Source organism: Microtus pennsylvanicus, chromosome 3 (genome assembly GCF_037038515.1).
Source record: "Microtus pennsylvanicus isolate mMicPen1 chromosome 3, mMicPen1.hap1, whole genome shotgun sequence".
Classification (NCBI taxonomy): Eukaryota; Metazoa; Chordata; class Mammalia; order Rodentia; family Cricetidae; genus Microtus; species Microtus pennsylvanicus.
This window is the reverse complement of record NC_134581.1, coordinates 104,284,110-104,305,422: the sequence shown is the minus strand read 5'-3', so window position 1 is coordinate 104,305,422 and position 21,313 is coordinate 104,284,110. Positions and strand designations below refer to the sequence as shown.

Here is a 21,313-nt window from a genome sequence, read left to right as displayed (position 1 = left end):
CGACTCTCTCATTGGATCCACCTGTCCCACCTAAACCTTTTACTCTTCCAGATGAAGATATCCCCTCATATATGGTAACTCAAACAGGGCCCTGCTTCCTCAAGTTCCAAAGGACACCAAGATCAGTCACTTTTTCTCCAGTTCTAGAAAAACAAAAGTTTCATCACTATACTCAACTCTCCTGTGCCAAAAACTCCATATACTCTCCCTCTTTCTCTTTCTCCTATCTGCTTTACCAACTTCTCTATATCTCCAATATCATACTTAAATTTCCAGTTAACCACTCAGCTGTTATTACAGGGACCATCATTGAACATAGAGCCAGAAATACAAGGATTGCCAAAAAGCCCAGGTGGTAAGAAACAATAACGAGTTTGGGGAATTCACAGCCCCAGACTCCAAAACCTCACAAAACAGACTTTAACATAACAGGTTTATCACTGATTGCAGCAGTGTCTCCTGGGTGTTGAGGTAAAACCATGATGCTAAAGAGAACAAGTGCCTTAAGATTTGCTTCAGGTAAAACATTGAGGGGTCTAATAATTCACCTTTCCAATAATCCCCCCTTCTTTTCCTCCCTCCTCTCCACCATCTTCTATTCCAACACTATACCATCATAATCATAAGCTTTTAATATGTCTAAAATATATTTCTTTTCAAACATGTTTTCATAAGCTCCAGGGAGCCAATTGGACCTATCTAAAGAGACTAGACTCACCTAGAATAAGTATCATTTAATTCTTCCCTTATCATTCCTGGTCTCAGGAACCTCTGGGAAATTCCCTCCTCCACAGCCCCCCAAAAACCCCTCTATCTTCCATTTTGGGAATCTCCTCCCTTAATCACCAGGATCTAAAAAATTTTTTTTTATTGAGAAAAGGAAAAAAACTAGTTTCCGCCTCCTCACAGCCTCCCATTTCCCTCCCCCTCCTCCCACCCTTCTTCCCTCCCCCTACTCCTCTCCCCCTCCCTCTCCAGTCCAAAGAGCAGTCAGGGTTCCCTGCCCTGTGGAAAGTCCAAGATCCCCCCCCTCCCCCGTCCATATCTAGGAAGGTATCCAAACTGGCTAGGCTCCCACAAAGCCAGAACATGAAGTAGGATCAAAACCCCGTGCCATTGTCCCTGGCTTCTCATCAGCCCTCACTGTCCGCCATGTTCAAAGAGTCAGGTTTTATCCCATGCTTTTTCAGTCACAGTCCAGCTGGCCTTGGTGAGCTCCCAATAGATCAGCCCCACTGTTTCAATGGGTGAATGCACCCCTCGTGGTCCTGACTTACTTGCTCATGTTCTCCCTCCTTCTGCTCCTCATTGGGACCTTGGGAGCTCAGTCCAGTGCTCCAGTGTGGGTCTCTGTCTCTCTCTCCATCCATCACCAGATGAAGGTTCTATGGTGATATGCAAGGTATTTGTCAGTATTGCTATAGGATAGGGTCATTTCAGGTTCCCTATCCTCAGCTGCCCAAGGAACTAACTGGGGACATCTCCTTGGGCTCCTGGGAGCCACTCTAGGTTCAAGTCTCTTGCCAACCCTAAGGTGGCTCCCTTAACTAAGAATTGTGCTTCCGTGCTCCCCTATCCAACCTTCCTTTATCCCAATCATCCTTTTTTCCCAAGTTCCCCCCCTCCTCCCCTTCTCCCTTATCTCTCCCCATCTCCCCTTACCCCTATCCCACCCACCCCCAAGATCCCAATTTTCTCCCTGGCAATTTTGTCTACTTCCCATAGCCAAGAGGATAACTATATGTTTTTCCTTTGGTTCTCCTTCTTATTTAGCTTCTTTAGGTTCACCAATTGTAGACTCTGTGACCCTTATTTATGGCTAGAAACCAATTATGAATGAGTGCATCCCATGTTCATCTTTTTGGGTCTGGGTTACCTCACTCAGGATAGTGTTTTCTATTTCCATCCATTTGCATGCAAAATTCGAGAAGTCATTGTTTTTTACCGCAGCGTAGTACTCTAGTGTGTATATATTCCACACTTTCTTCATCCATTCTTCCATTGAAGGGCATCTAGGTTGTTTCCAGGTTCTAGCTACTACAAATAATACTGCTATGAACATAGTTGAACAAATGCTCTTGTCATATGATAGGATATCTCTTGGGTATATTCCCAAGAGTGGAATTGCTGGGTCTAGGGGTAGGTTGATCCCGAATTTCCTGAGAAACCGAAACACTGATTTCCAAAGTGGTTACACAAGATTGCATTCCCACCAGAAATGGATGAGGGTACCCCTTCCTCCACAGCCTCTCCAGCAAAGGCTATCATTGGAGTTTTTGATTTTAGCCATTCTGACAGGTGTAAGATGATATCTCAAAGTTGTTTTGATTTGCATTTCCCTGATCGCTAAGGAGGTTGAACATGACCTTAAGTGTCTTTTGGCCATTTGAACTTCTTCTGTTGAGAATTCTCTGTTCAGTTCAGTGCCCCATTTTTTAATTGGGTTAATTAGCATTTTAAAGTCTAGTTTATTGAGTTCTCTATACATTTTGGAGATCAGACCTTTGTCTGTTGCGGGGTTGGTGAAGATCTTCTCCCAGTCAGAAGGTTGCCTTTTTGTCTTAGTGACAGTGTCCTTTGCTTTACAGAAGCTTCTCAGTTTTAGTAGGTCCCATTTATTCAATGAGGCCCTTAATGTCTTTGCTGCTGGGGTTATACATAGGAAGCAATCTCCTGTGCCCATCTGTTGTAGGGTACTTCCCACTTTCTCTTCTATCAGGTTCAGTGTGTTCAGACTAATATTGAGGTCTTTAATCCATTTGGACTTGAGTTTTGTGCATGGTGATAGATATGGGTCTATTTTTATTCTTCTACAGGTTGACATCCAGTTTTGCCAGCACCATTTGTTGAAGATGCTTTCTTTCTTCCATTGTATACTTTTAGCTCCTTTATTGAAAATGAGGTGATCATAGGTTTGTGGGTTAAGATTTGGGTCTTCTATACGATTCCATTGGTCGACTTCTCTGTTTTTATGCCAGTACCACACTGTTTTCATCACTGTAGCTCTGTAATAGCGTTTGAAGTCAGGGATGGTAATGCCTCCAGAAGATCCTTTATTGTATAGGATTGTTTTGGTTATTCTGGGTTTTTTGTTTTTCCATATAAAGTTGATTATTGTCCTCTCAAGATCTGTGAAGAATTTTGATGGGACCTTGATGGGGATTGCATTGAATCTATAAATTGCCTTTGGTAGAATTGCCATTTTTACTATGTTGATCCTCCCAAACCAAGAGCAAGGGAGGTCCTTCTATTTTCTGTTGTCCTCTTCAATTTCTTTCCTCCTTCCCTCTCCCAATCTTTCCTTCTTCCCTCCGTCCTTCATCTCCCCTCATGTCCCCTCATCCAGGAACTGCATCCTGGTAGGGATGCCCTTCTATATGTGCCTGAAGGATTCTGACACTCTCTCCCCTCCTAAGCAGTATAGATTTAAACCATTCAGGGCCAAGCACGGCAGATGTCTGGAGTACCTGCTTAGGGCCCCTAGTACAGAAACCCATGTGACCCCGAAGTCAGGCAGTCACTCCCGCAGGCTCTGTGCCCGAGTGGAGCAGAGGTGGCAAGAACCAGGGAGGGTTTCAGAGCTCCATTTATGTAGACACTCTCTGAATTTCCTCTCTGTTTTTAAACGTTATTTCTGCAGTGAATATGTCATTCAAAATCAAAAGTAAAGTGTGAATATCTGGGGAGCCACTACCTGGCAAAGCCACCAGGCAGGGAAGTATGCCCAGAGGCCTTGGTCCTGAACCTATGTGGGTTCTCTGCAGTACCCAGAGAGCATTGTGCAAGGCCTGGGAGATGGGTTTTGCCCCTCCCCCACCTCCTCCAGCCTCCCCACCTCAGGCTGGGGGAGGTTCTTGTCCATCTGGTTTACTCTTTGGGGTTCTCTGAGTCAAGAATATTCCTGGGTCGCTTTGACAATACCCACACCACCCTCACACAGCTGCCGAATCTTTGCTTCCATTGGTGCAGGGCCAGGAAATGGAGCTCGGAGTAAAGCAAGCCTTGGCTGCCTCTCTCAGCAACTGCTCCTTCTAGGGCTCTTCCCCAAAATGGACTTCCCACCCTTGAAACTCCCCATGCCTTTCTTTGCATTTATAGTTGTTTCTTTCTGGGGCAGACAGGAAGCTAGTCTCTGGGGCTGGGGTTACAGCCCTAGTACTACAGTGCTTGCTAGCGTGCACAACACCCTCAATCTGCTGCCTAGCACTGGCTAAACCAGGTGCGGTGCTCCAGGCCTATAATCCAGCTCTCGAGAGGTGGAGAAGTTCAAGGTCAGTTTTAGCTGCAGAGCAAGTCTAAAAAGCAGGCTGGACTACCTGAGGCCTGTCTCTAAACAAACACAGCTCCTATCTGCAGAGCTCCCGCTGATTGTCAAGTGTAGTGTCTCTCTGTGTCTGCTTAACAACCCTGAAAAACAGAGAGACACTAATTCTCAGGGCCAACTCAGATGTTGAAGAGATGTTAGACCCCAAACCAGATTTTCTGGTGTCAAAACCCAAACTGAGCCTCCTTGGCTACCCCATACAAAAAATTTTCCAATTTGTTCCCGTAATGTAGGAGCCAGCCATGATAAGCTAAATAGAAACAGACCACCCAAAGGAAGTTCTTTACTTCCAACCATTATCACCTTCCAGAATAGGACTCAGCCATCATTAAAATTAATGGAGGCCTGAATCTCAATAGTTTACCCTAAAGCAATACTTGGTTGCAGGAAAAACCACAAACTGAGATTACCTGAGCACCACCCAAAACCAGACCATCCAAAAGAAATGCCTAAAGTTCCAACCACTGTAGATAGGAGCACCTGCCAGGACACATTCACCAGGACACCCCTAGACAAATGTCAGGCAATCAGGGGTTCTGAACCTTAGAAATACCTCACTGTTATGGTTTTCTGTCTCTTTAAGAGACAAGACATGCCCACTCCCTCCCCCATCCGCTGAGGCAGGCTGATCTTCAGCTTCTGGCCTGAGCTTGCTCTCTTTTCCATCTTCCTTGGAGAGGCAGCTTCGCTTCTGCCTCTCTCCCCACTTCTCCGCTCCCCCCCCCCCGTCTCTCTCCTCCTCCTCCTCCTCCTCCTCCTCCTCCTCCTCCTCCTCCTCCTCCCCTTCTTCTTCCTCCTCCTCCTCTTCTTCTTCCTCTTCCTCTTCCTCTTCCTCTTCCTCTTCTTCTTCTTCTTCTTCTTCTTCTTCTTCTTCTTCTTCTTCTTCTTCTTCTTCCTCTCTCTCTCTCTCTCGCCCTCCCTTACCCTTTCCCTTCCGCAACCCCCTGAATAAATATTCAACCTCACTCTGCAAGTTGTGTCTATCCATGTCTCTGTCTTCTGCCCGCCTGCCATGTGTCTCCCTGCCTGGGACCAGCCAGTACTTGGGGACCGGCAACCGCCTCTGCCTGGGACTGACTACTCCCAGGGCCCGCTGTCTGCCGCCACATGGCCCGCTACCACCATTTGGGACCTACAGCATTTCTGCTGCCTACTGCTGCCTAGGATCTTGAAGCATTTTTAAAAAAAATTATAAAACTCACCCCCACTTTTACTACTATAAAAACCTAACTCTAACTGATCTTAGGGCTCTCGGATTATTCCAATATGTTGTACATGTGGAGAGACCAAGTTTGCAAACTTGCATAAAATAAAGGCTCTTAGCTTTTACATATAGGACTTGGTCACCTTGTTGGTTTTGGGGGGACTTTGAAGATCTGGGAATAACACCCATAACTTGGGATCTTCTAGCTTTCTAATCAAATATTGTTTATTTGACCCTGAGTGCTTGGTGAACGTGGACCCTGGGCTTAATGTCTTTATATAATTTACTTTAATTCTTAATAATACCTTTGACTCTGTGAGACCCAAAAAGAAACTGAAGCCTAGAAGAGGCAGGAGCCAAGTTTATCCAGAAGTCGCAAGCAGCCTATCAGAAGAGGACATTTTTCAGGTGCTTCACCCAAAACGAGCAAAATGTGCTTACTGGACAGTGAACACCCAATCTGTGTAGTTAGATGCCCAGCACATTATTAGTGCTCAGGAAACTAGTGTTTCCTAACTTTCCTCTGTCCAGGGAGAAGAAATAGAGCCCAGAATCACAGACTAGTGCACTTCAGAGATGTAGTTCAAGCTGCTCACTGGAAAAACGACCCTTCAGTGAAATTATAGATAAAAGCCAAGCATTTTCCTTCCCTGGACTTCTTTTTTCTTAGGAAAAACAAAGCAAAAGCCACATGCATGCATGCACCACAGCGCTCATGCCTTTCAGAAGCCGGTTCTTGCCTTGTTGAGGTGGGGTCTCTACTGTCCTGTGGCTGTGTTGCAGGCTCCCGGCTAGTTGGCTGATTCTCTTCCCTCTGGTCTTACCCTAGGAGTGCTGGTATCACATAGGCATGCCACCCGATCTAGCTTTTCACATAGACTCCAGGGAATGTTCTCTGGTGGCCAGGCTTCTGCAGCTGAGCTGTCTCTCTGGCGTCCTTACTTCACCACCATGATTCCCAGCAAACACGCATTGCAGGAGGGGTTTGAGAAATCTGTTCGCTGGATGTTAATGCCATCTTTGCATAGAGTTTAAGGCAATGAAGGCCTTTTCCTAGTGGGTCTTGATGTCTAAGGGAAGCCAAGCATCCTGCTTCTCCACCCTAGTTTGATCAGTGCTCCTGGGGGGCAAATAACCTGGGGTCTCTTCCCAGCCTGCTCACCTCTCTGGGCTTATTACCCTTGGCTCTAAAGGTAAGAAGTACTAGCTAAGGTCTAACCACCAAGTTTTACAAGGAAAGGAAAACGGAAGGAACCTCTCAAGCCGGTCTTCATATTCAGGAACTGCTCAGAGCTGCTGCCAGGAAAGGGGAGCTGCTCTACCCTGAGCACTGTGCCCATGAATCTGTGTCCTCTGTGGGATGCTCACAAGAAGCCTGTGTAGAACCCTACTCAGCAACAAAAGAAGCGACCCATGAGTGCATGCGTGGATGGGCCTCGGGTCACTGTTACACTGGCCGAAAGCAGTCAGTCTCGAAGGGCTTTAGATTTTGAGTCCAGTACTAGAGCATCCTCTAGATGAGAGTGACAGCTGGGGACGGTGGTCACCTGGGGCAGGGTGGGCATGACTATGCAGGGGGTGGTGGGAAGAGTCCTTTGGCAGCGACAAATGATTCTTATTTCCATTGGAACTCACATGCAGGTACACACCTGTGCATACACATGCATGTAAATGTGCCCCAAACCGGGCAAGTCCAGAGGAAGTCTGCAGTGCAGACTGGATCAATGGGTTGCTGTTTCCTGTTTTGAAACAATACCATTATGTAAGAGGGCACCATTGAGAAAAGCTAGGGGTACCGCAGAATGATCTCTCTCTCTGCTGCGCTGCTTTGGCAGCTTTCCATATGTTCACAATTAACTTCACAGTTGACATACACCCAAACCTGGGAGACTATTCCATCCTACAGATAAGGACCGCGGAGGTCATTCAGGGCCACACCACTCTGAGATACGATGCGTGTGTCTGACTCCACACTCACAAGCTTCTCTCTACCTCAGTCAGTGACTTGTGTGTGGAAAGAAATCTCCAGGACAGTCTCCAGCTGCCTCTCTCAAGCTCCCCCTCCCAGAGTGTTCTCATTAAATCCACTGTGCCGAGCCTGCTGGAGACGGTAGGTGCAAGTTTCATCTACCCCGGTCAGGGGCTGGCGGCCAGCTCCCCCCTTAGACAGACTCAGCTGTAGTGTGTTGTGGGAATCTAAGCATTCAACACCAGTGGAGTGGGAGAGAGATGCCCTCGGTAAATGGAAGGCAGACTAGCTCCCGAAAGCTTTCAATCCTGGGTCCTCTTTGTATTCTCATTTTCTACCCCCAAACCACCAGGCAGGGCAGCTAGCTGGTTGTTTCAGCCAATTCTCCATGTTTCTGTCTCAGGTAGCAAGTGAAATCGTGCTTGGCAAGTAGCAGTATAAACAGTGCTTTAAGTAAAACCACTAAATCAACCAATAACTCAGTGTCTACTGATTGGCCTTTTTAACCTTATTCTACTTCGAGTGCTCATTGCCTCTGCCCCAAAAGCTTTGCGTTTTCTCCCTTCAGCTTGTGCTCTGCAAGGGACCAGTCTGAGGCTGGAGGGGCCAGTGAGGGTTCTTCTCTTGGCCACTCTGCCTGCTGAACCTTCCCGTAAGGCTCTTTAGTGAACATTGCCAAATCTGCTTTTAGCAAGAGCCCTCCATAGTACCTGACCACCTTCTATGTCAGATCAAGGCCCCATGTCTGCCTCTTGCCAGGAGTGTCTGATCCCCCACCCCATAGTAAGCCAGGACCCTTCTTGTTTTGCTAGTTCCCACTCCTGAGTCTATCCCTCTTCCTGAGTATCTAACTCACCCGGCTTTACTGTATTTGGGACTGGGCTCAAAATTTCACTGTGAAGTCCCATTTCCAAGGCTTCCAAACCCACTGCAGAGGTCCTGGATAACTATTGCCTTATTGACCTTCAGTGGTCAAATGCGATGAAGGCACCAAGATCTAACAGCGCTCTGCCTATTTGGGGACGTAGGAGTAAGAAGTGCACATGCAAGTCAAACAATGCGCACTCGGGGCAAACAGAGAAGGGGCTGCAGCGGTCAGCGCAGCTTATTAAGCTCCCACTGTGGATTAACAAGCATCAAGGGAGGAAATATTAACGTGCATCTCACCTTAAGCGTGCATAAATCCCTAGAAATGTGTCAGCTTTCACGGTTACATGCCACTGTTAATTAAATCCATGTACAGGGACAGTGCCTTCAGAAAGGAGAAAAACGTAGTGCTATCACTAGGTGGGAACGCAGCGCAACCTATTTTGACATGCTCTGTCAATGTAACGACCACCAGCCACACGGTGCAGTGGGCACTTGCGTATGGTCAGTCTCAAACAAGAAGCACTGCAAGCCAAACATTTATGTCGAACTTAAAAAGTTAGGTAGGAAAGATGTAAAATACCTTGCTATTTCTTTTTTTTTTAAACAAAAGATTTATTTATTTTGTATACACTGTTCTATCTGCATGTATGCCTGCAGGCCAGAAGAGGGCATCAGATTTCATTGTGAGCCACCATGTGGTTGCTGGGGCTTGAACTCAGGACCTCTGGAAGAACAATCAGTACTCTTAACCTCTGAGCCATCTCTCCAGCCCCCCTGCTATTTTCTTTTCTTTTTTTTAATATTTATTTATTTATTATGTATACAATATTCTGTGTGTATGTCTGCAGGCCAGAAGAGGGCACCAGACCTCATTACAGATGGTTGTGAGCCACCATGTGGTTGCCTGGAAATGAACTCAGGACCTTTGGAAGAGCAGGCAATGCTCTTAACCACTGAGCCATCTCTCCAGCCCCCCCCCCCCCCCCCCCCGCTATTTCTTATACTAAAAGGGGAACTAATATTCTGGGTTATTCAGTTGGTTAGGATGATGACTAACATTCATTCTGCCCATTTCATTTCTTTATGTGGATAAGAAATCTGAAAATTCCACAGTGCCCTCCATTGTATCCCGTTGGACAAGCTCTCCCAACCTGATGATACCTGTAGCCTACTCCTCCTCCCCTCGCTTACTCTTGCTATTTCTTTTCTTCTAAAATGAAACTTCTCCTCTCACGGAGACGGTGTCTGTAAAGTACAAAGCAACGGTGAAGAGCCTCAAGGGCCTCTGTTCTCAGCGAAGCTTCCTTTGTAACAGGCACTTCTCAGACTCAGAACAAATGACAGGAACGCTAAGATCTCTGAGTGTCCTTACCTCTGAAATTATCGGCAGAACATTTCCCTTTATGTTCCTGAAGTTTCATGGAAGCTTGGGTTCTAGATGACCGTCTTCACTTAGACGTGATGCGGATTTCATTTCTGGGGGTTTGGAAGTGATTTTGACAGCTCTTTAGCTCCTCTTGTTTTTTATTTGTGTGTGTGAGAGAAAAGACACACGGCAACTTCAGAAACTGGCTCTTGAAAGGGATGCTTCACAGACAGGCCTGCTCCCTCCTTCCCCCAGGGGCCTGTCGGCCCCGTCTCTGCTAGAACACCAAGAACACCACGCTCTTCCTCTGTTTTGCTTTCATGAAGGGGCTGCCAGAACACGGGAGTTATTTGAGGGTGTAAGAAATAGAAGGCGACTATTTCTCGATTCTACAATTTAGCTGCTGTAACTCGGTGTTATCTGGAAGAGCCCAGGGCTGTGGGTCCAGGTCAGCAGCTGCCAGTCCAGCATCTCCTTCTTTTCCTGTTAGACCCGTGGGTGACAGGAGGGGCTATCACAGAATAAACCTCTTTCGTGGGTGTATACATACTGAGAACAAGTGCCCCCCTTCTTACTGTAATGGCATCGGCACTTCCAACTGGTGATGATGAGCACGCTACGGTTTGAAGAGAACTTGGTCTCTTAGTTGAACACTTGGTCCCCAGCCAGCGGCCTTGTTTAAGGAAGTTATGTAACATCTGGGAAGGGGATCTTGGCTGGAGGAAGTACAAAAGGATTGCTCTGAGGTTTTACAGCCTCAGCCCACATCTGATTCCGTCTCCCCATCTGCAGGTGAAATCAGCTGGGTTCCTTCTCCGGCCACATCTCCCCTGCCTGTAGCCAAGACTTCCCTAACACAAAGGACTCCATCCCTTTGGAACAGCAAACCCAGATAAACCCTTCTGCTTTTCGTCAGGGAACTTTTAATTCCAGAAACAGCACACACTAGAACACTCAGACGAACTCGAACTCTTATATAACAGTGAGGTTGTGAGAACCCTAAGAAAAGGAGACTGCCGGGGGCAGTGAGCACCAGTGTGGATGGCAGGCACTAATGTCAAGGAGAGGCTCAGGGTCAGGTTCTCAATCACTAATGGGGGGGGGAGACGGGTGTGATGGGGGAGAGTCTTCTGTTTTGTGTTAATTTCATTGGTTAAATAAAGAGACTGCCTTGGCCCTTTAATAGGACATAAAATTAGGTAAGCGGAGTAAACAGAACAGAATGCTGGGAGAAAGAAGCTGAGTCAAGGAGTCGCCATGATTTTCTTACCGGACACAGACGCAGGTTGGTAAGACACCTCGTGGTGTTACAGGGATATTAGAAATGGGTTAGATCGATATGTAAGAGCTAGCCAATAAGAGGCTGGAACTAATGGGCCAGGCAGTGTTTATAAGAATACAGTTTCCGTGTAATTATTTCGGGTATAAAGCTAGCCGGGTGGCAGGATGCAGCCCAGCCCGCCAATCTTATTACAACACGGGTGTGAACTCGACTGTCTTAAATTGGGCAAACCAGATGTGTAGTAGAGCTAAGTAACTGGCCCAGAGAAGAGTTCACTTCTGACCCATGCTCCCCTCCGCACCCAGCAACCACAGAATTCAGTGTTTGGGTAAGCAATCTCTGTAGGTGGGCATTGGTCTAGGTGCTGGGAATTCAGGGACAAGGAACCAGCTTGCCTCATGGGCGTCTCGGGATGGCGGGAGGGACAGGTGTCAGCATAGGAGGCTGGGTGGAGACCTGGGGGAACTTTCTGCAGCGGATCTTAGAGCTGATGGTTTAACAGAAAGGAGGTAACAGTAAAATAGCTAAGGCTGCAAAGCCATTAGGCAATGATACATGTGGCTACTTCAGATAGGAGGGAGGGGCCCGGGCCAAAACCCCAGAGATGAGCAGGTGGTAGGGCTGGCTCCTGCAGGCAGCAGTTTCTCCAGCTCAGTCTCCAGAGACCACCACCTGCCATCCTGACAGTGACGGCACCTGGGACCCTGAGCTGAGGACCTGGATAGGCTGTCCACACTCCTGGCACAGGGAGCTGCAAGACCAGCAATGGTGCTCTGAGCTGTTGAGTATGCAGTTATACTCTGGGGCTACAGAAAATGAGTGCAGCACACAGATCCCTGGGGCACAGCTGGGGACCTGGAAGCTTTTATAGTGTGCTTACTACAGCTACGGACTCTGCCAAGATTGTGTGTGCCTGTGGTCTACTAAACCTGCGAAGTGTGTTCACTTCCATCGCAGAAGTGTTCTTCTCCTGAGCAGAGGAGAACAGGCGCTCATATCCGCCTGCCCAAATCCAGACAGCTCAACCAGACACCAGAAACCTTGTCAACCCCAGCCAGCCTGTGGGCTTCCTTCACTTACTGCCAGCTGGATTTTACCAAGTACTGTGGAGACTCCTGGATGTCAGGCAGCACCAGACAGGGAGGAGCCCCAAGGTGTTTCAAGACCCTCTTCTTGCTCCATCTTCAGTGGAGCAACTCCTAAAAAAGGTAGGTGAGGTCACATCTGTTACTTAGAAAAGTTTTATTTGCGGAAACATCAGAGCACAGAACTAAAGCACCATTTGCTACTGTCTGCAGACACAGCAGCCTTGACTGTGAGCTCTGTACCCCCTTTAGATGAACGTCAGCGTCAGCGTAGTGTGGCCAAGCACCTCCCCGGAAGCACCGCCTTCAGCAGTAGGGCGAGCGTCCCACGTGGTCTTCACAAGGCTGTTTTCTGACGCCATCATCTGGTCTCAGTTTTTGGACTTTGTGGAACAAAACTGAAGATGAACTTAAAGTCTGAAGTTGTTCTTCAAAGGCTCAGTATTTTTACCAAATGACACAGCAAAAAGAACATACATATTTTTTTCTTGAAAGGCTTCAGAGAAATTTTAATCATTACAAATTTAACTTAGCCAAGCACAACAGTACACGTTTAATCCCAGCACTAGGGAGGCAGAACTAAGTGGATCTCTAAGTTTGAGGCTAGCCTGGTCTATACAGCGAGTTCCAGGACAGCCAGGGCTATACAGAGAAACAAACAACAAACAAAACATAAACAACCACCAAAAATTCTGCAGGCTGGCTACACAAACAAACCCTATCACAACCTCCCCTACCACCCCGAAACTTCTACACAGAATGCCACTGTAGTGAACGCCCATCACACTGCAGTTAGGGCAATTGAGAAAGGTCAGCTTGTTACAAAGTGGAGCTGACTATGTCTGTTTTCCTAAGGAATGCCTGTCACACTGCAGTTAGGGCATCTGGGAAAGGCCAGCTTGTTACAAAATGGAGCTGACTATGTTTTCCTAGGGAACTCCTGTCACACTGAAGAATCCTACTGTTTCCTCCTGTGTTGAGCAAGGAAAAAAAAAGTACCTAAGACAGAAGAAACTTTGTACCTTTCAGGAACCTACGAACAATTACTGATTGAAAATTACATGCTCCAGCGACAATGTAACCCAAAGCTAAAGAGATCCAGAAACACAATAGCTCTAATTGAATGCAGGAGGGACACGAACTACAAATTAGCATCTATTATATTCCACATTTGACATAATAGCATTTGTCAATCCCTTCAAAGAGGTGTGGTTCCTTTGAGACATAAGGCGGAAATGCCAATGATCACCCAAGGAGCCATTCATCTCAGTGCCTGAAGACAAAACATTCATTGGTAATGGTACATTTTCAGCCACAGACCCTTTAAGAGGTTTATTCTGTACCGCTGAGACCAGGATCTTAAAACCCCCACTTCCCTAGCCACTGCAAGACAACTCTGAACTTAAATAAACTCGGAGAGTGATCATGACTCATTTCACATCAGAAGCTAAGAATCACCCATGTTTCCAGGGAAAGGCTGTCTGTCTGCTGCACTGCTACTTCAGGTCAGTGGAAAGAGCCTTCCCACTCTCCTGCAGAGGACCACGCGCCCATTAAATCAGAGATGCCAACAAACTATCTCCCCTTGCTCGCTCGCTCGTTCAACAAGGGGCCTGGTGAGCTCGGCTGCTGGCTTGAGCTAGTTTTAACAGCCGCGAACGCTGGGCCTTTGAAGATTTGTCCTGCTCCGACACAGCAGATTAAAGCAAGCAGTGTGCGTGTCCTGAAAGGTGTAGCCATCTGTCTTTCACAGAACAAAGCCACAGGGCTAGGTCTTGGGTGGGAATGGATACATGATAAAGGTGTTTATACATGCCAAAAACACACATGCAATACAGACCCACCAAACAAGGCGGGGTTTCCAGTCCCTAACAGCACCACTGTGAAGCAGGGTGATGCTATGTAAGCCGTATGTTGCTCCCCGCCTGCACTCCAGAGACACACAACAGGCAAGAACTCCAGAGAAAACGAGATTAATGCTAGATACCCAGTCACTCCAGGCCGGAGGCTGCCCACCTCACTCGGATTCACTTTGAGTCTAGAAAGTGAAGGGGAATAACAAAAAGACATTCTCTCAGAGGTACGCAACCATGACTCAGTTGAGCCAACATCCAGCCCAGTCTCAGGCTGAAGGCAGCAGCTTTCTCAAGGGCAAGGCACGTTCCCCTCAGAAGGACAAGCTACAAGATCTGGGTCTGTTGTAACTTTAAACACCCCACCCAGAGCTGAAGGGCCTCTACGCTGGAGAGCTCTGTGTGCCCCCTTGGTAAAACGGCAAATGCGCCAGAACACTGCTTCCAGAAAGATCTGTGCTGCTCAGGCTGCCACGCTACTGTGAGTCTGGTTTGGAAACCTCCGTAAGCCCACTAAGACTTAAAACAAGGCCAGTGACCCACAGTGGTCATTTAGGAGATGCTATGTCTGTAATAAAGGGACAAGTGCTGACAAAAGCGGCCCCCTCATCCCTAGAGAAGGGCTCAAAGCCAGCGAGTCAGCGGGCAGAGGGGCTAACTCCAGGCCAAAGTGCACCGCTGGGCATCAGTATACCAGCTCCTTGGAGCTGTAATTCAGCAGCAGCACCACGTGCCCCACGGGCTTCTCCCCATGTCCTGGAAGGAAAGTAGAGAAGCCAGCTGCAGCTCAACTGCTTAAACCAAGTTGCTATTCTGTCTAAACTTTCGTCTAGAGGCTTTACGGCTGAAGATGGTCACCGGCCTCCTGGAAACCACCAGCTATGGAACTTAGGGCAGGGAATAGGCAAGGGGACCGGACAATATGGCTCCTCTTAACACCACAAAGGGTCTTCTGCTTTCTGGAAGTCCCTCCTGTGGGTATTCTATCATCTCTTAGACCTACCCATGTCTTCACTGTGCGTTGCTAGGCTCTGACGCCCTCCATACAGGACTGCCTGCCCGTATATGTCAGTTAGTACCAAGTCAGATGCCTGGGATGCCGTGGGTTCTACTGTAGCTCAAGAGAGAAGGGAGGGCAAACTAAACAGAGACCAAGGACCCAAGCACACATTTGACCAAAGAACTGCATGTGGCTGGGCTCGGAGAGTTCCCAATCTCCTAAAATATCATTCTTTATTACCTCAAGTACATGTTATGTTACAAGATGACGCTTTTTGAAAAAAAAAATCCATAGCCTAGAAAAAAACACTTTAAAGGTCATTTCAAAGTAAAAATAAGAACAAAACCCACACACACACACACTGTAGAGGACTGTAAAGAAATGTCTCCAACACAGCAGTATAAACATGTACAAATCAGTCCTTAGTTACCATGGCGCCCGTCACACATAACTCAACAGGAAGAAGCACCGTGGAACAGCACCATTCAAATACCCAGTGCGCTCTTGACGTCTGAGTTCCCAACTAAGACCCTGCCACGGAAGCATAAGCAAATCTGCTTTTCTGTACATTCCCGAAGGCAGACAGCCACTCATGCAACGTCTGACTTCATCAAAAAGCAACTAGATAGGGTAAACAGCTGTCCCTAAGACTGGCCAGAGGTACCCTGGGTGATTCCTGAGGGCTTCCAACAGACAAGGTGTTAGAAATGGGAAGGTCTGCAGACAAAGCGAGAACGTACAGCCTGTTTACACGGTCAGAATGAGAACGGACTTTACCGAATTCCAAGTCAGCACGCCTGTTTATAAAGCCAGGCCCTGTAACACAGTTGTGAGCCTGGCACTTGGGAGGCCAAGCGAGGAAGACTGTCACAAGTCCAAGAGCAGGCTGAGCTACAGAGCAAGACCATAATAAACCTGTTCACAAAGCAGTGCTTACATCCATCCTGACCTCATGTGTGTAATGTATTCTGTAATTCTTATCAATGCTAGAATGTTCTTCTCAAATGATCTCAATTATATAAATTAATCTGCAAGTTTAAAAGTTGTGCTCCAATATAAACAACTTGTCTCCAACCGCATCAGCTCCGTGCACAGCTCACACTGGGCAAAGTGCCCCTCCCTGTGCTTCCGTGAATCGCTGTTCTCCTGTCTCAGATCTCTTGATGACATCTATCAGTACATCTAAATTCAGATTTCCCACTGGGCTGTCTCTGAAGCCTTCCTTCCGAGAGTCACCATAGCATCACCGATACACAATCTGCCTCCTCAGCTGGGTTCAGTCGGCACGGCCTCAGCCTGCTGTGCTTGCAGAGGGCAAAGGGCAGCGAGCAGAGGTTACAGGACAACAATCAGCTGAGGCTGGCAGTGACAGGAGAGTCTGCCAGTACAGGGGCCATGACTCCAGGTCACACCCAACTTAGGGCGCTGCCGTGCACAGGCCAAGGTTGCTGGTCGGACCAGTGAGTGCTTTCCTTCTTCAACGGTCAGTAAGAGCACACAGAGGCCATTATTAAACTATACCCTGCCATGTTTATTATCACCTCATAAAACAAGACATCTCCCAGAGTGCTTGTTCTCCGGAAGCTCCAGGTCTCGCAACGTGTCAGTCCAGAACGGCGTTTCTTCAAGGCTCTAGAAGGCTCTTGAAGGCTCTATGCTCTTAGCAGCCCTTTGATGAGGACCTCAGACAGAGCCCATTACTCATTTCCATATTTCGTCTCGTGGGACAGTCCTAATCCTTTCTTCCATGGCACTCGTCTATCACAGTGACAGACGACACTTTGGCCATTGTGTCTATCGGGGACTGGTAAGACACACGCCACATCACTAACAAAGACACTTTACCGCCAACTAGCTACAGGCCCAACAGCGGGGCTTCGGCCGCAGAAACCACGGACTTGAAACTCAAGAACGAAACCATCAGCAGGATGCATTCAGAAGTCTCTGTCGAGAGTTCTTCTCTCCGTTATTGGTTGTAGTGTCGCTGCTCAGGTCCAAATCTGTCAAAATTAAAACCACTATTTAGAAAGGAGGACTAGCAGGGAGCATGGTGCTGTTTACTCCACTGGGAGGACTTCTCACACAACACACACATTGTTTTACCGTGTCTGCTTCCTAGTCTGAAGTCAGGTTACGTCAAGAAAGTCCCTCTTTTGAGAAAGAAAGTCAAATGGTGGCTTTGGGAGTAACCAACTACTCTCTTGGTTTTATGAGTCCTGCTCCAGAGGAGGGAATTCACACTTGTACAGTAAACACAGTACAAAGCCCACAGCTCAGAAGGTCCTAGGTTCTAGAGAGGCCAAATGGACAAGTTATCAAACTCCCTTCTATATATTGACAGTTCTACCCATAGATCAGTGCGGCCTAGGCCGGAGAACCCTTCCTTCTGTGGTGGGCAGCAGCCAGTGCAGAGACTCACAACTGGTTTAAGCTCTGAGAGCAAGTGAAGTAGCTGCTGAGCACTCAGCCCCAAATGAGACATCTATTCTAACCCCCGAATCTCTAAATCCAAGTTCTGGGAATGCCTATGAAGAGGGAAAAAAATTAAGAGCAAGGGGCAGGGGGACAAAACGCTGGCTCCTGAACACGACGTGGTTGGCACCCAGCTCACTGCAGCGATGGTGACCTGTACAAGACAGCCAACATGAGCAATCAACGTCCTTGCAAGCAGCACTAACTGGACTCACTGGGTCATAGAAGAAAAGGAAAGGAAAGAAGGAAAGGAAAGAAAAGGATATGAAGGTGGGAAGGGGCTATACTAGGGAATAATTGTGGGGAAGCTGGATATGATATCAAGATGTACTGTAAACACATATGAACTTGTCAAAGAACAAACAATCGATACTAAAAAGAAGGAAAGGCAGAAGAAAAAAGAAGGACAAAGAGATGGGAGGTACAGACAGGAAGACAAGACAGAGACAACAAGGATGCTAGAAACAGAAGCGGGGCAGGAGACAGAGAACACGACACAGACAGAAGAACCAGAAGGTAGGTGGAGAGGAGACCGAGGAGAAGTACAGATTGACCCTTGTTTGGAAACTCGGGGTAACAGCAATCTGTTCCCACACTCTTCCCCAGGACAGCAATGGGGCGATGGTCCAAGTGACAGGCAGGTGAAGACAGCCCCGACTGACACCAAGGCGTGCCTATCCAGAGAGCCAAGCCTACCTTTGAACTCCGTCATCTGGCTCCCCTGGTCCTGTCCCTTGATCTCTGCGGACATGGGGGTCTTTCCATCAAAGACATCCATCTTGATCATGCCTAGGTTAGTCAGGAGCAGCATGGGATCGATGCCCTGCCCGTTGCTTTTAATGTTCTCCAGCACCTTAAGACACTTGTATGATTTGAGCTCACTTATGTTCTCTTCCAGAAAGAGGTTGTAGAGGCTCAAGTCGTTGTAGCCTTCAGACTTGAAATGCAGAACATCGAAAGTAGGCAGGATCTCGTAGACCTTGAGAACATCTGTCTTCTGCCGGAACGGGACGAACAGCGTGTAGATGACCACGGGGGCCAGCAGGGCGTACACGATGAGGTTGATGAAGCTGAGCAGCTGGAAGATGCCGACGGCGATGAGCTTGCACTGGAGGCGGTCGGGGATGGTGCTGTCATTGCTCAGGATGCCCGATTTGATGTTGCACAGAAACTCGTCTGACAGTGAGGAGAGGCTGAAGTAATAGCTCAAGTAGACACACGCCAGCAGGATGACGGCCAGTGTCACCAGTCGGCAGCTAATGTACTTCACGATCAAATGACTAGAGTTCTTCTTCGTCTTCAAGTACTGCTCCACGATTGGGTACTTGAAGTGACTTTCGGAGATCTCCCACAGACTGGAAAACGAAGCAAACAACAGTAACCGAGACGCTTGCCAGTCTCATATCAAATGTCAAAGGCACGGACACGGTCAACACCGGCACACTGAAAACTTCAAACGCATTGACTAGAACTTCACTCAAGCACTAATGAATAAAACCATGCTTAAACCTTCTTTTTCATTTTAATATTCTAGACTTTTTAAGAGTTTATATGAGTACTTTGCCTGCATGTGTGTAGTGCCCTCAGGAACCAGAAGAGGGGGTTTGATGTCTGAAGCTGGAGTTATAGGCATTTGTAAGCCAACATGTGGATTCTGGGAACCAAACTCAGGCCCTCTGCAAGAGGAATAAGTGCCCTTAACCGCTGAGTCATCTCTCCAGGCCCCCTTTTAATAGTTTAAAGACAATTTGGTTGATTAAATGTGAGTAATACTTAATAAGTTTTAGGGAAATGCCCAGTACCCAGGGCTCAATGTCTATTAAATAAATTTATCCGATCCAGAATAACAGCCGGCTTATTGTTGTTTTCAAACTACAATCTCTCTCTGTGCAAGCTAATAAAGAAATTTTAAGCCCAACTAGAACACATATGTTTCTACCAGGGAGGGTTAGGGAAACTCGGGGGACCCAAATGGCATTGTTTGGGTCCCTGGCTCTCCCAGAAAAGACTGCATGACAGTGTTTATCTATTACCTAGAAACAAAAGGGTAGAAAGAGGCAAAAAAAGCAGTTAAATTAATAATGCTGCACAATAAAACAGAGCCTAGAATTGGACGGCTACTTTCTGTCACCTTGATACAAGCTAGAGCACTTTTCTAAGTGGGACCTCAACTGAGAAAAGACCCGTAGTAGGGGGGCCTATGGACAAGCTTGGGTTTCATTTACTTGACTGTTGAGTGTCATGGGAGGGCCCAGGTCACTGTGGGCAGTGCCGCCCCTGGACTGGCAGTCCTGGACGCTGTAAGGAAGCAGGCTGGGCCATCCATTGAGAGCGAGCCAGTCAGCAGCTCTCCCCCACGGCCTGTGCATCAGCTCCTGCCCTGCTTGAGTTCTTGCCCTCACTCTTTCAATAACGGAATGGAATGGTGGATGGTTAGCTAAAATAATCTCTTTCCCCTTCAAGTTGCTTTTGGTCATGGTGTCATATCACAGCAACAGAAGCCCTACGACAGGAATACGACAAGAAGTCTTAGACATAAGACAGCTGTTGCTACTATTGTTATTACTGGCAATGACAGAGCCAGAGGAAGAACGTGACAAGGAGGGTCTCCACCTATTGGGGCCACTTCTTTCATCCCTTCCATATGTTTGATTGCCCCAGAATCCTCTGCGCTTTTCCATTACAGACATCAAAGCAAGCAAGCTCTGTTTGAGACTTTGATCTATCATCCCTCGGAGAACTACTTTCCAAAGGATGAGACCGGCCAGGGAAAGGAACACCGAAGTGAGGACAGTGGGGAGGGGTTGTCCCTTGCCAGCTGGTGGCAGACACCCTACCTACCTACCCACTCTTGGCAATCAGCACTCTGGGCTAGCCCGGCAAGAGAAAGGGCAGGGAACTCATTCTAGGATGCCTACGGGCAGCCTTCCGGCGCTGTTACCTTTGCCCCACATTCTCATTCACTCCTGGCGGTCCAGGTCCATCTCTCAGGTCCAAGTCCCGGGCGCTCTTGGCAGCCTTGATGGCACGGTTGTAGACTTTGTCGAGTTCTTCCATGATGAACTTCAGATCTGAGCAGAGGTGCGGGGCTGCTGCAAAGCGCCAGAAGAGCGTGGGCAGGTACAGGAGTATGGCGAACAGCAGCAGGATGTAGGGGAAGAACTGGAAAGCAAGAGCCAGCCTTGGTCAGCAGCAAGAAGCTTGGAAGCTGTCCCGACTCTGCCAGGAGCTGATCTTGTCCCCGTTTCGGAGACACGCGAGCATTCCCTTGTCGCTCATGGACACCAGCTTGCTGCCTGTCCACTACTGTTTGTTTCAGTATTGGACCCCAAGTTGACCCTTTTTCATTCAATAGACATTAATTTGAAGGAACTGATGACTCCACAGAGAAGAATAAAAGGAGGAGAAGAGGAAGAAGAAGCACTCCCCTGTCCCACAGAATGACCCCTCAACAGAACCACAATTAAGAAACAGGTAGAGGTCACAGTGACCTTTGCTGGCTTTTGTTGTTGTTGTTTTTATTTTTACTTGTTCTGGTTTAAAGTTCTAGTTTTCTGTTTTGCTTTTTACTTCTTTGGAATCTGGGAAAATGCCAAAGAAACATTATGAAAAACTCTGGTTTTTTTTTTTTTTTTTCTGTCAGTGGTCTGTAAAGCAGCTGGAATAAGCGCCTAAAACCTTCAGGGTGTGGAAGGCGAGACGGTCACATCTGGGACAGATCTATGGTGAGGCACCAGGGTTGGGGGACACACAGAGCAGGGTGTCAGGATGTCAGGAGACTGAAGGATACCCTGGAACCCCGTCTGATTAGAAGCCCGGGAAGGCGGGAGCACTGGGCTCCAGTGAAGCTCAGCCTTGTGGCTTGGGCCATGAGGTCACAGGACCTCT

General features: G+C 47.7%; 1 protein-coding gene across 1 annotated transcript in view; it reads right to left on the bottom strand.

Moving 5' to 3' along the window:
• Positions 1 to 12,240: 12,240 nt before the first annotated feature.
• Panx1 (pannexin 1) overlaps positions 12,241 to 21,313 on the bottom strand; it is a 43,452-nt gene continuing 34,379 nt past the window's right edge. The window contains exons 3-5 of the mRNA XM_075966807.1: positions 20,367 to 20,587; positions 18,122 to 18,780; positions 12,241 to 16,953 (exon numbers count right to left, since the gene is read on the bottom strand). Coding sequence (XP_075822922.1) covers positions 16,874 to 16,953; positions 18,122 to 18,780; positions 20,367 to 20,587 — 960 coding nt within the window. The 3' untranslated portion in view covers positions 12,241 to 16,873. The remainder of the gene's footprint in view (positions 16,954 to 18,121; positions 18,781 to 20,366; positions 20,588 to 21,313) is intronic.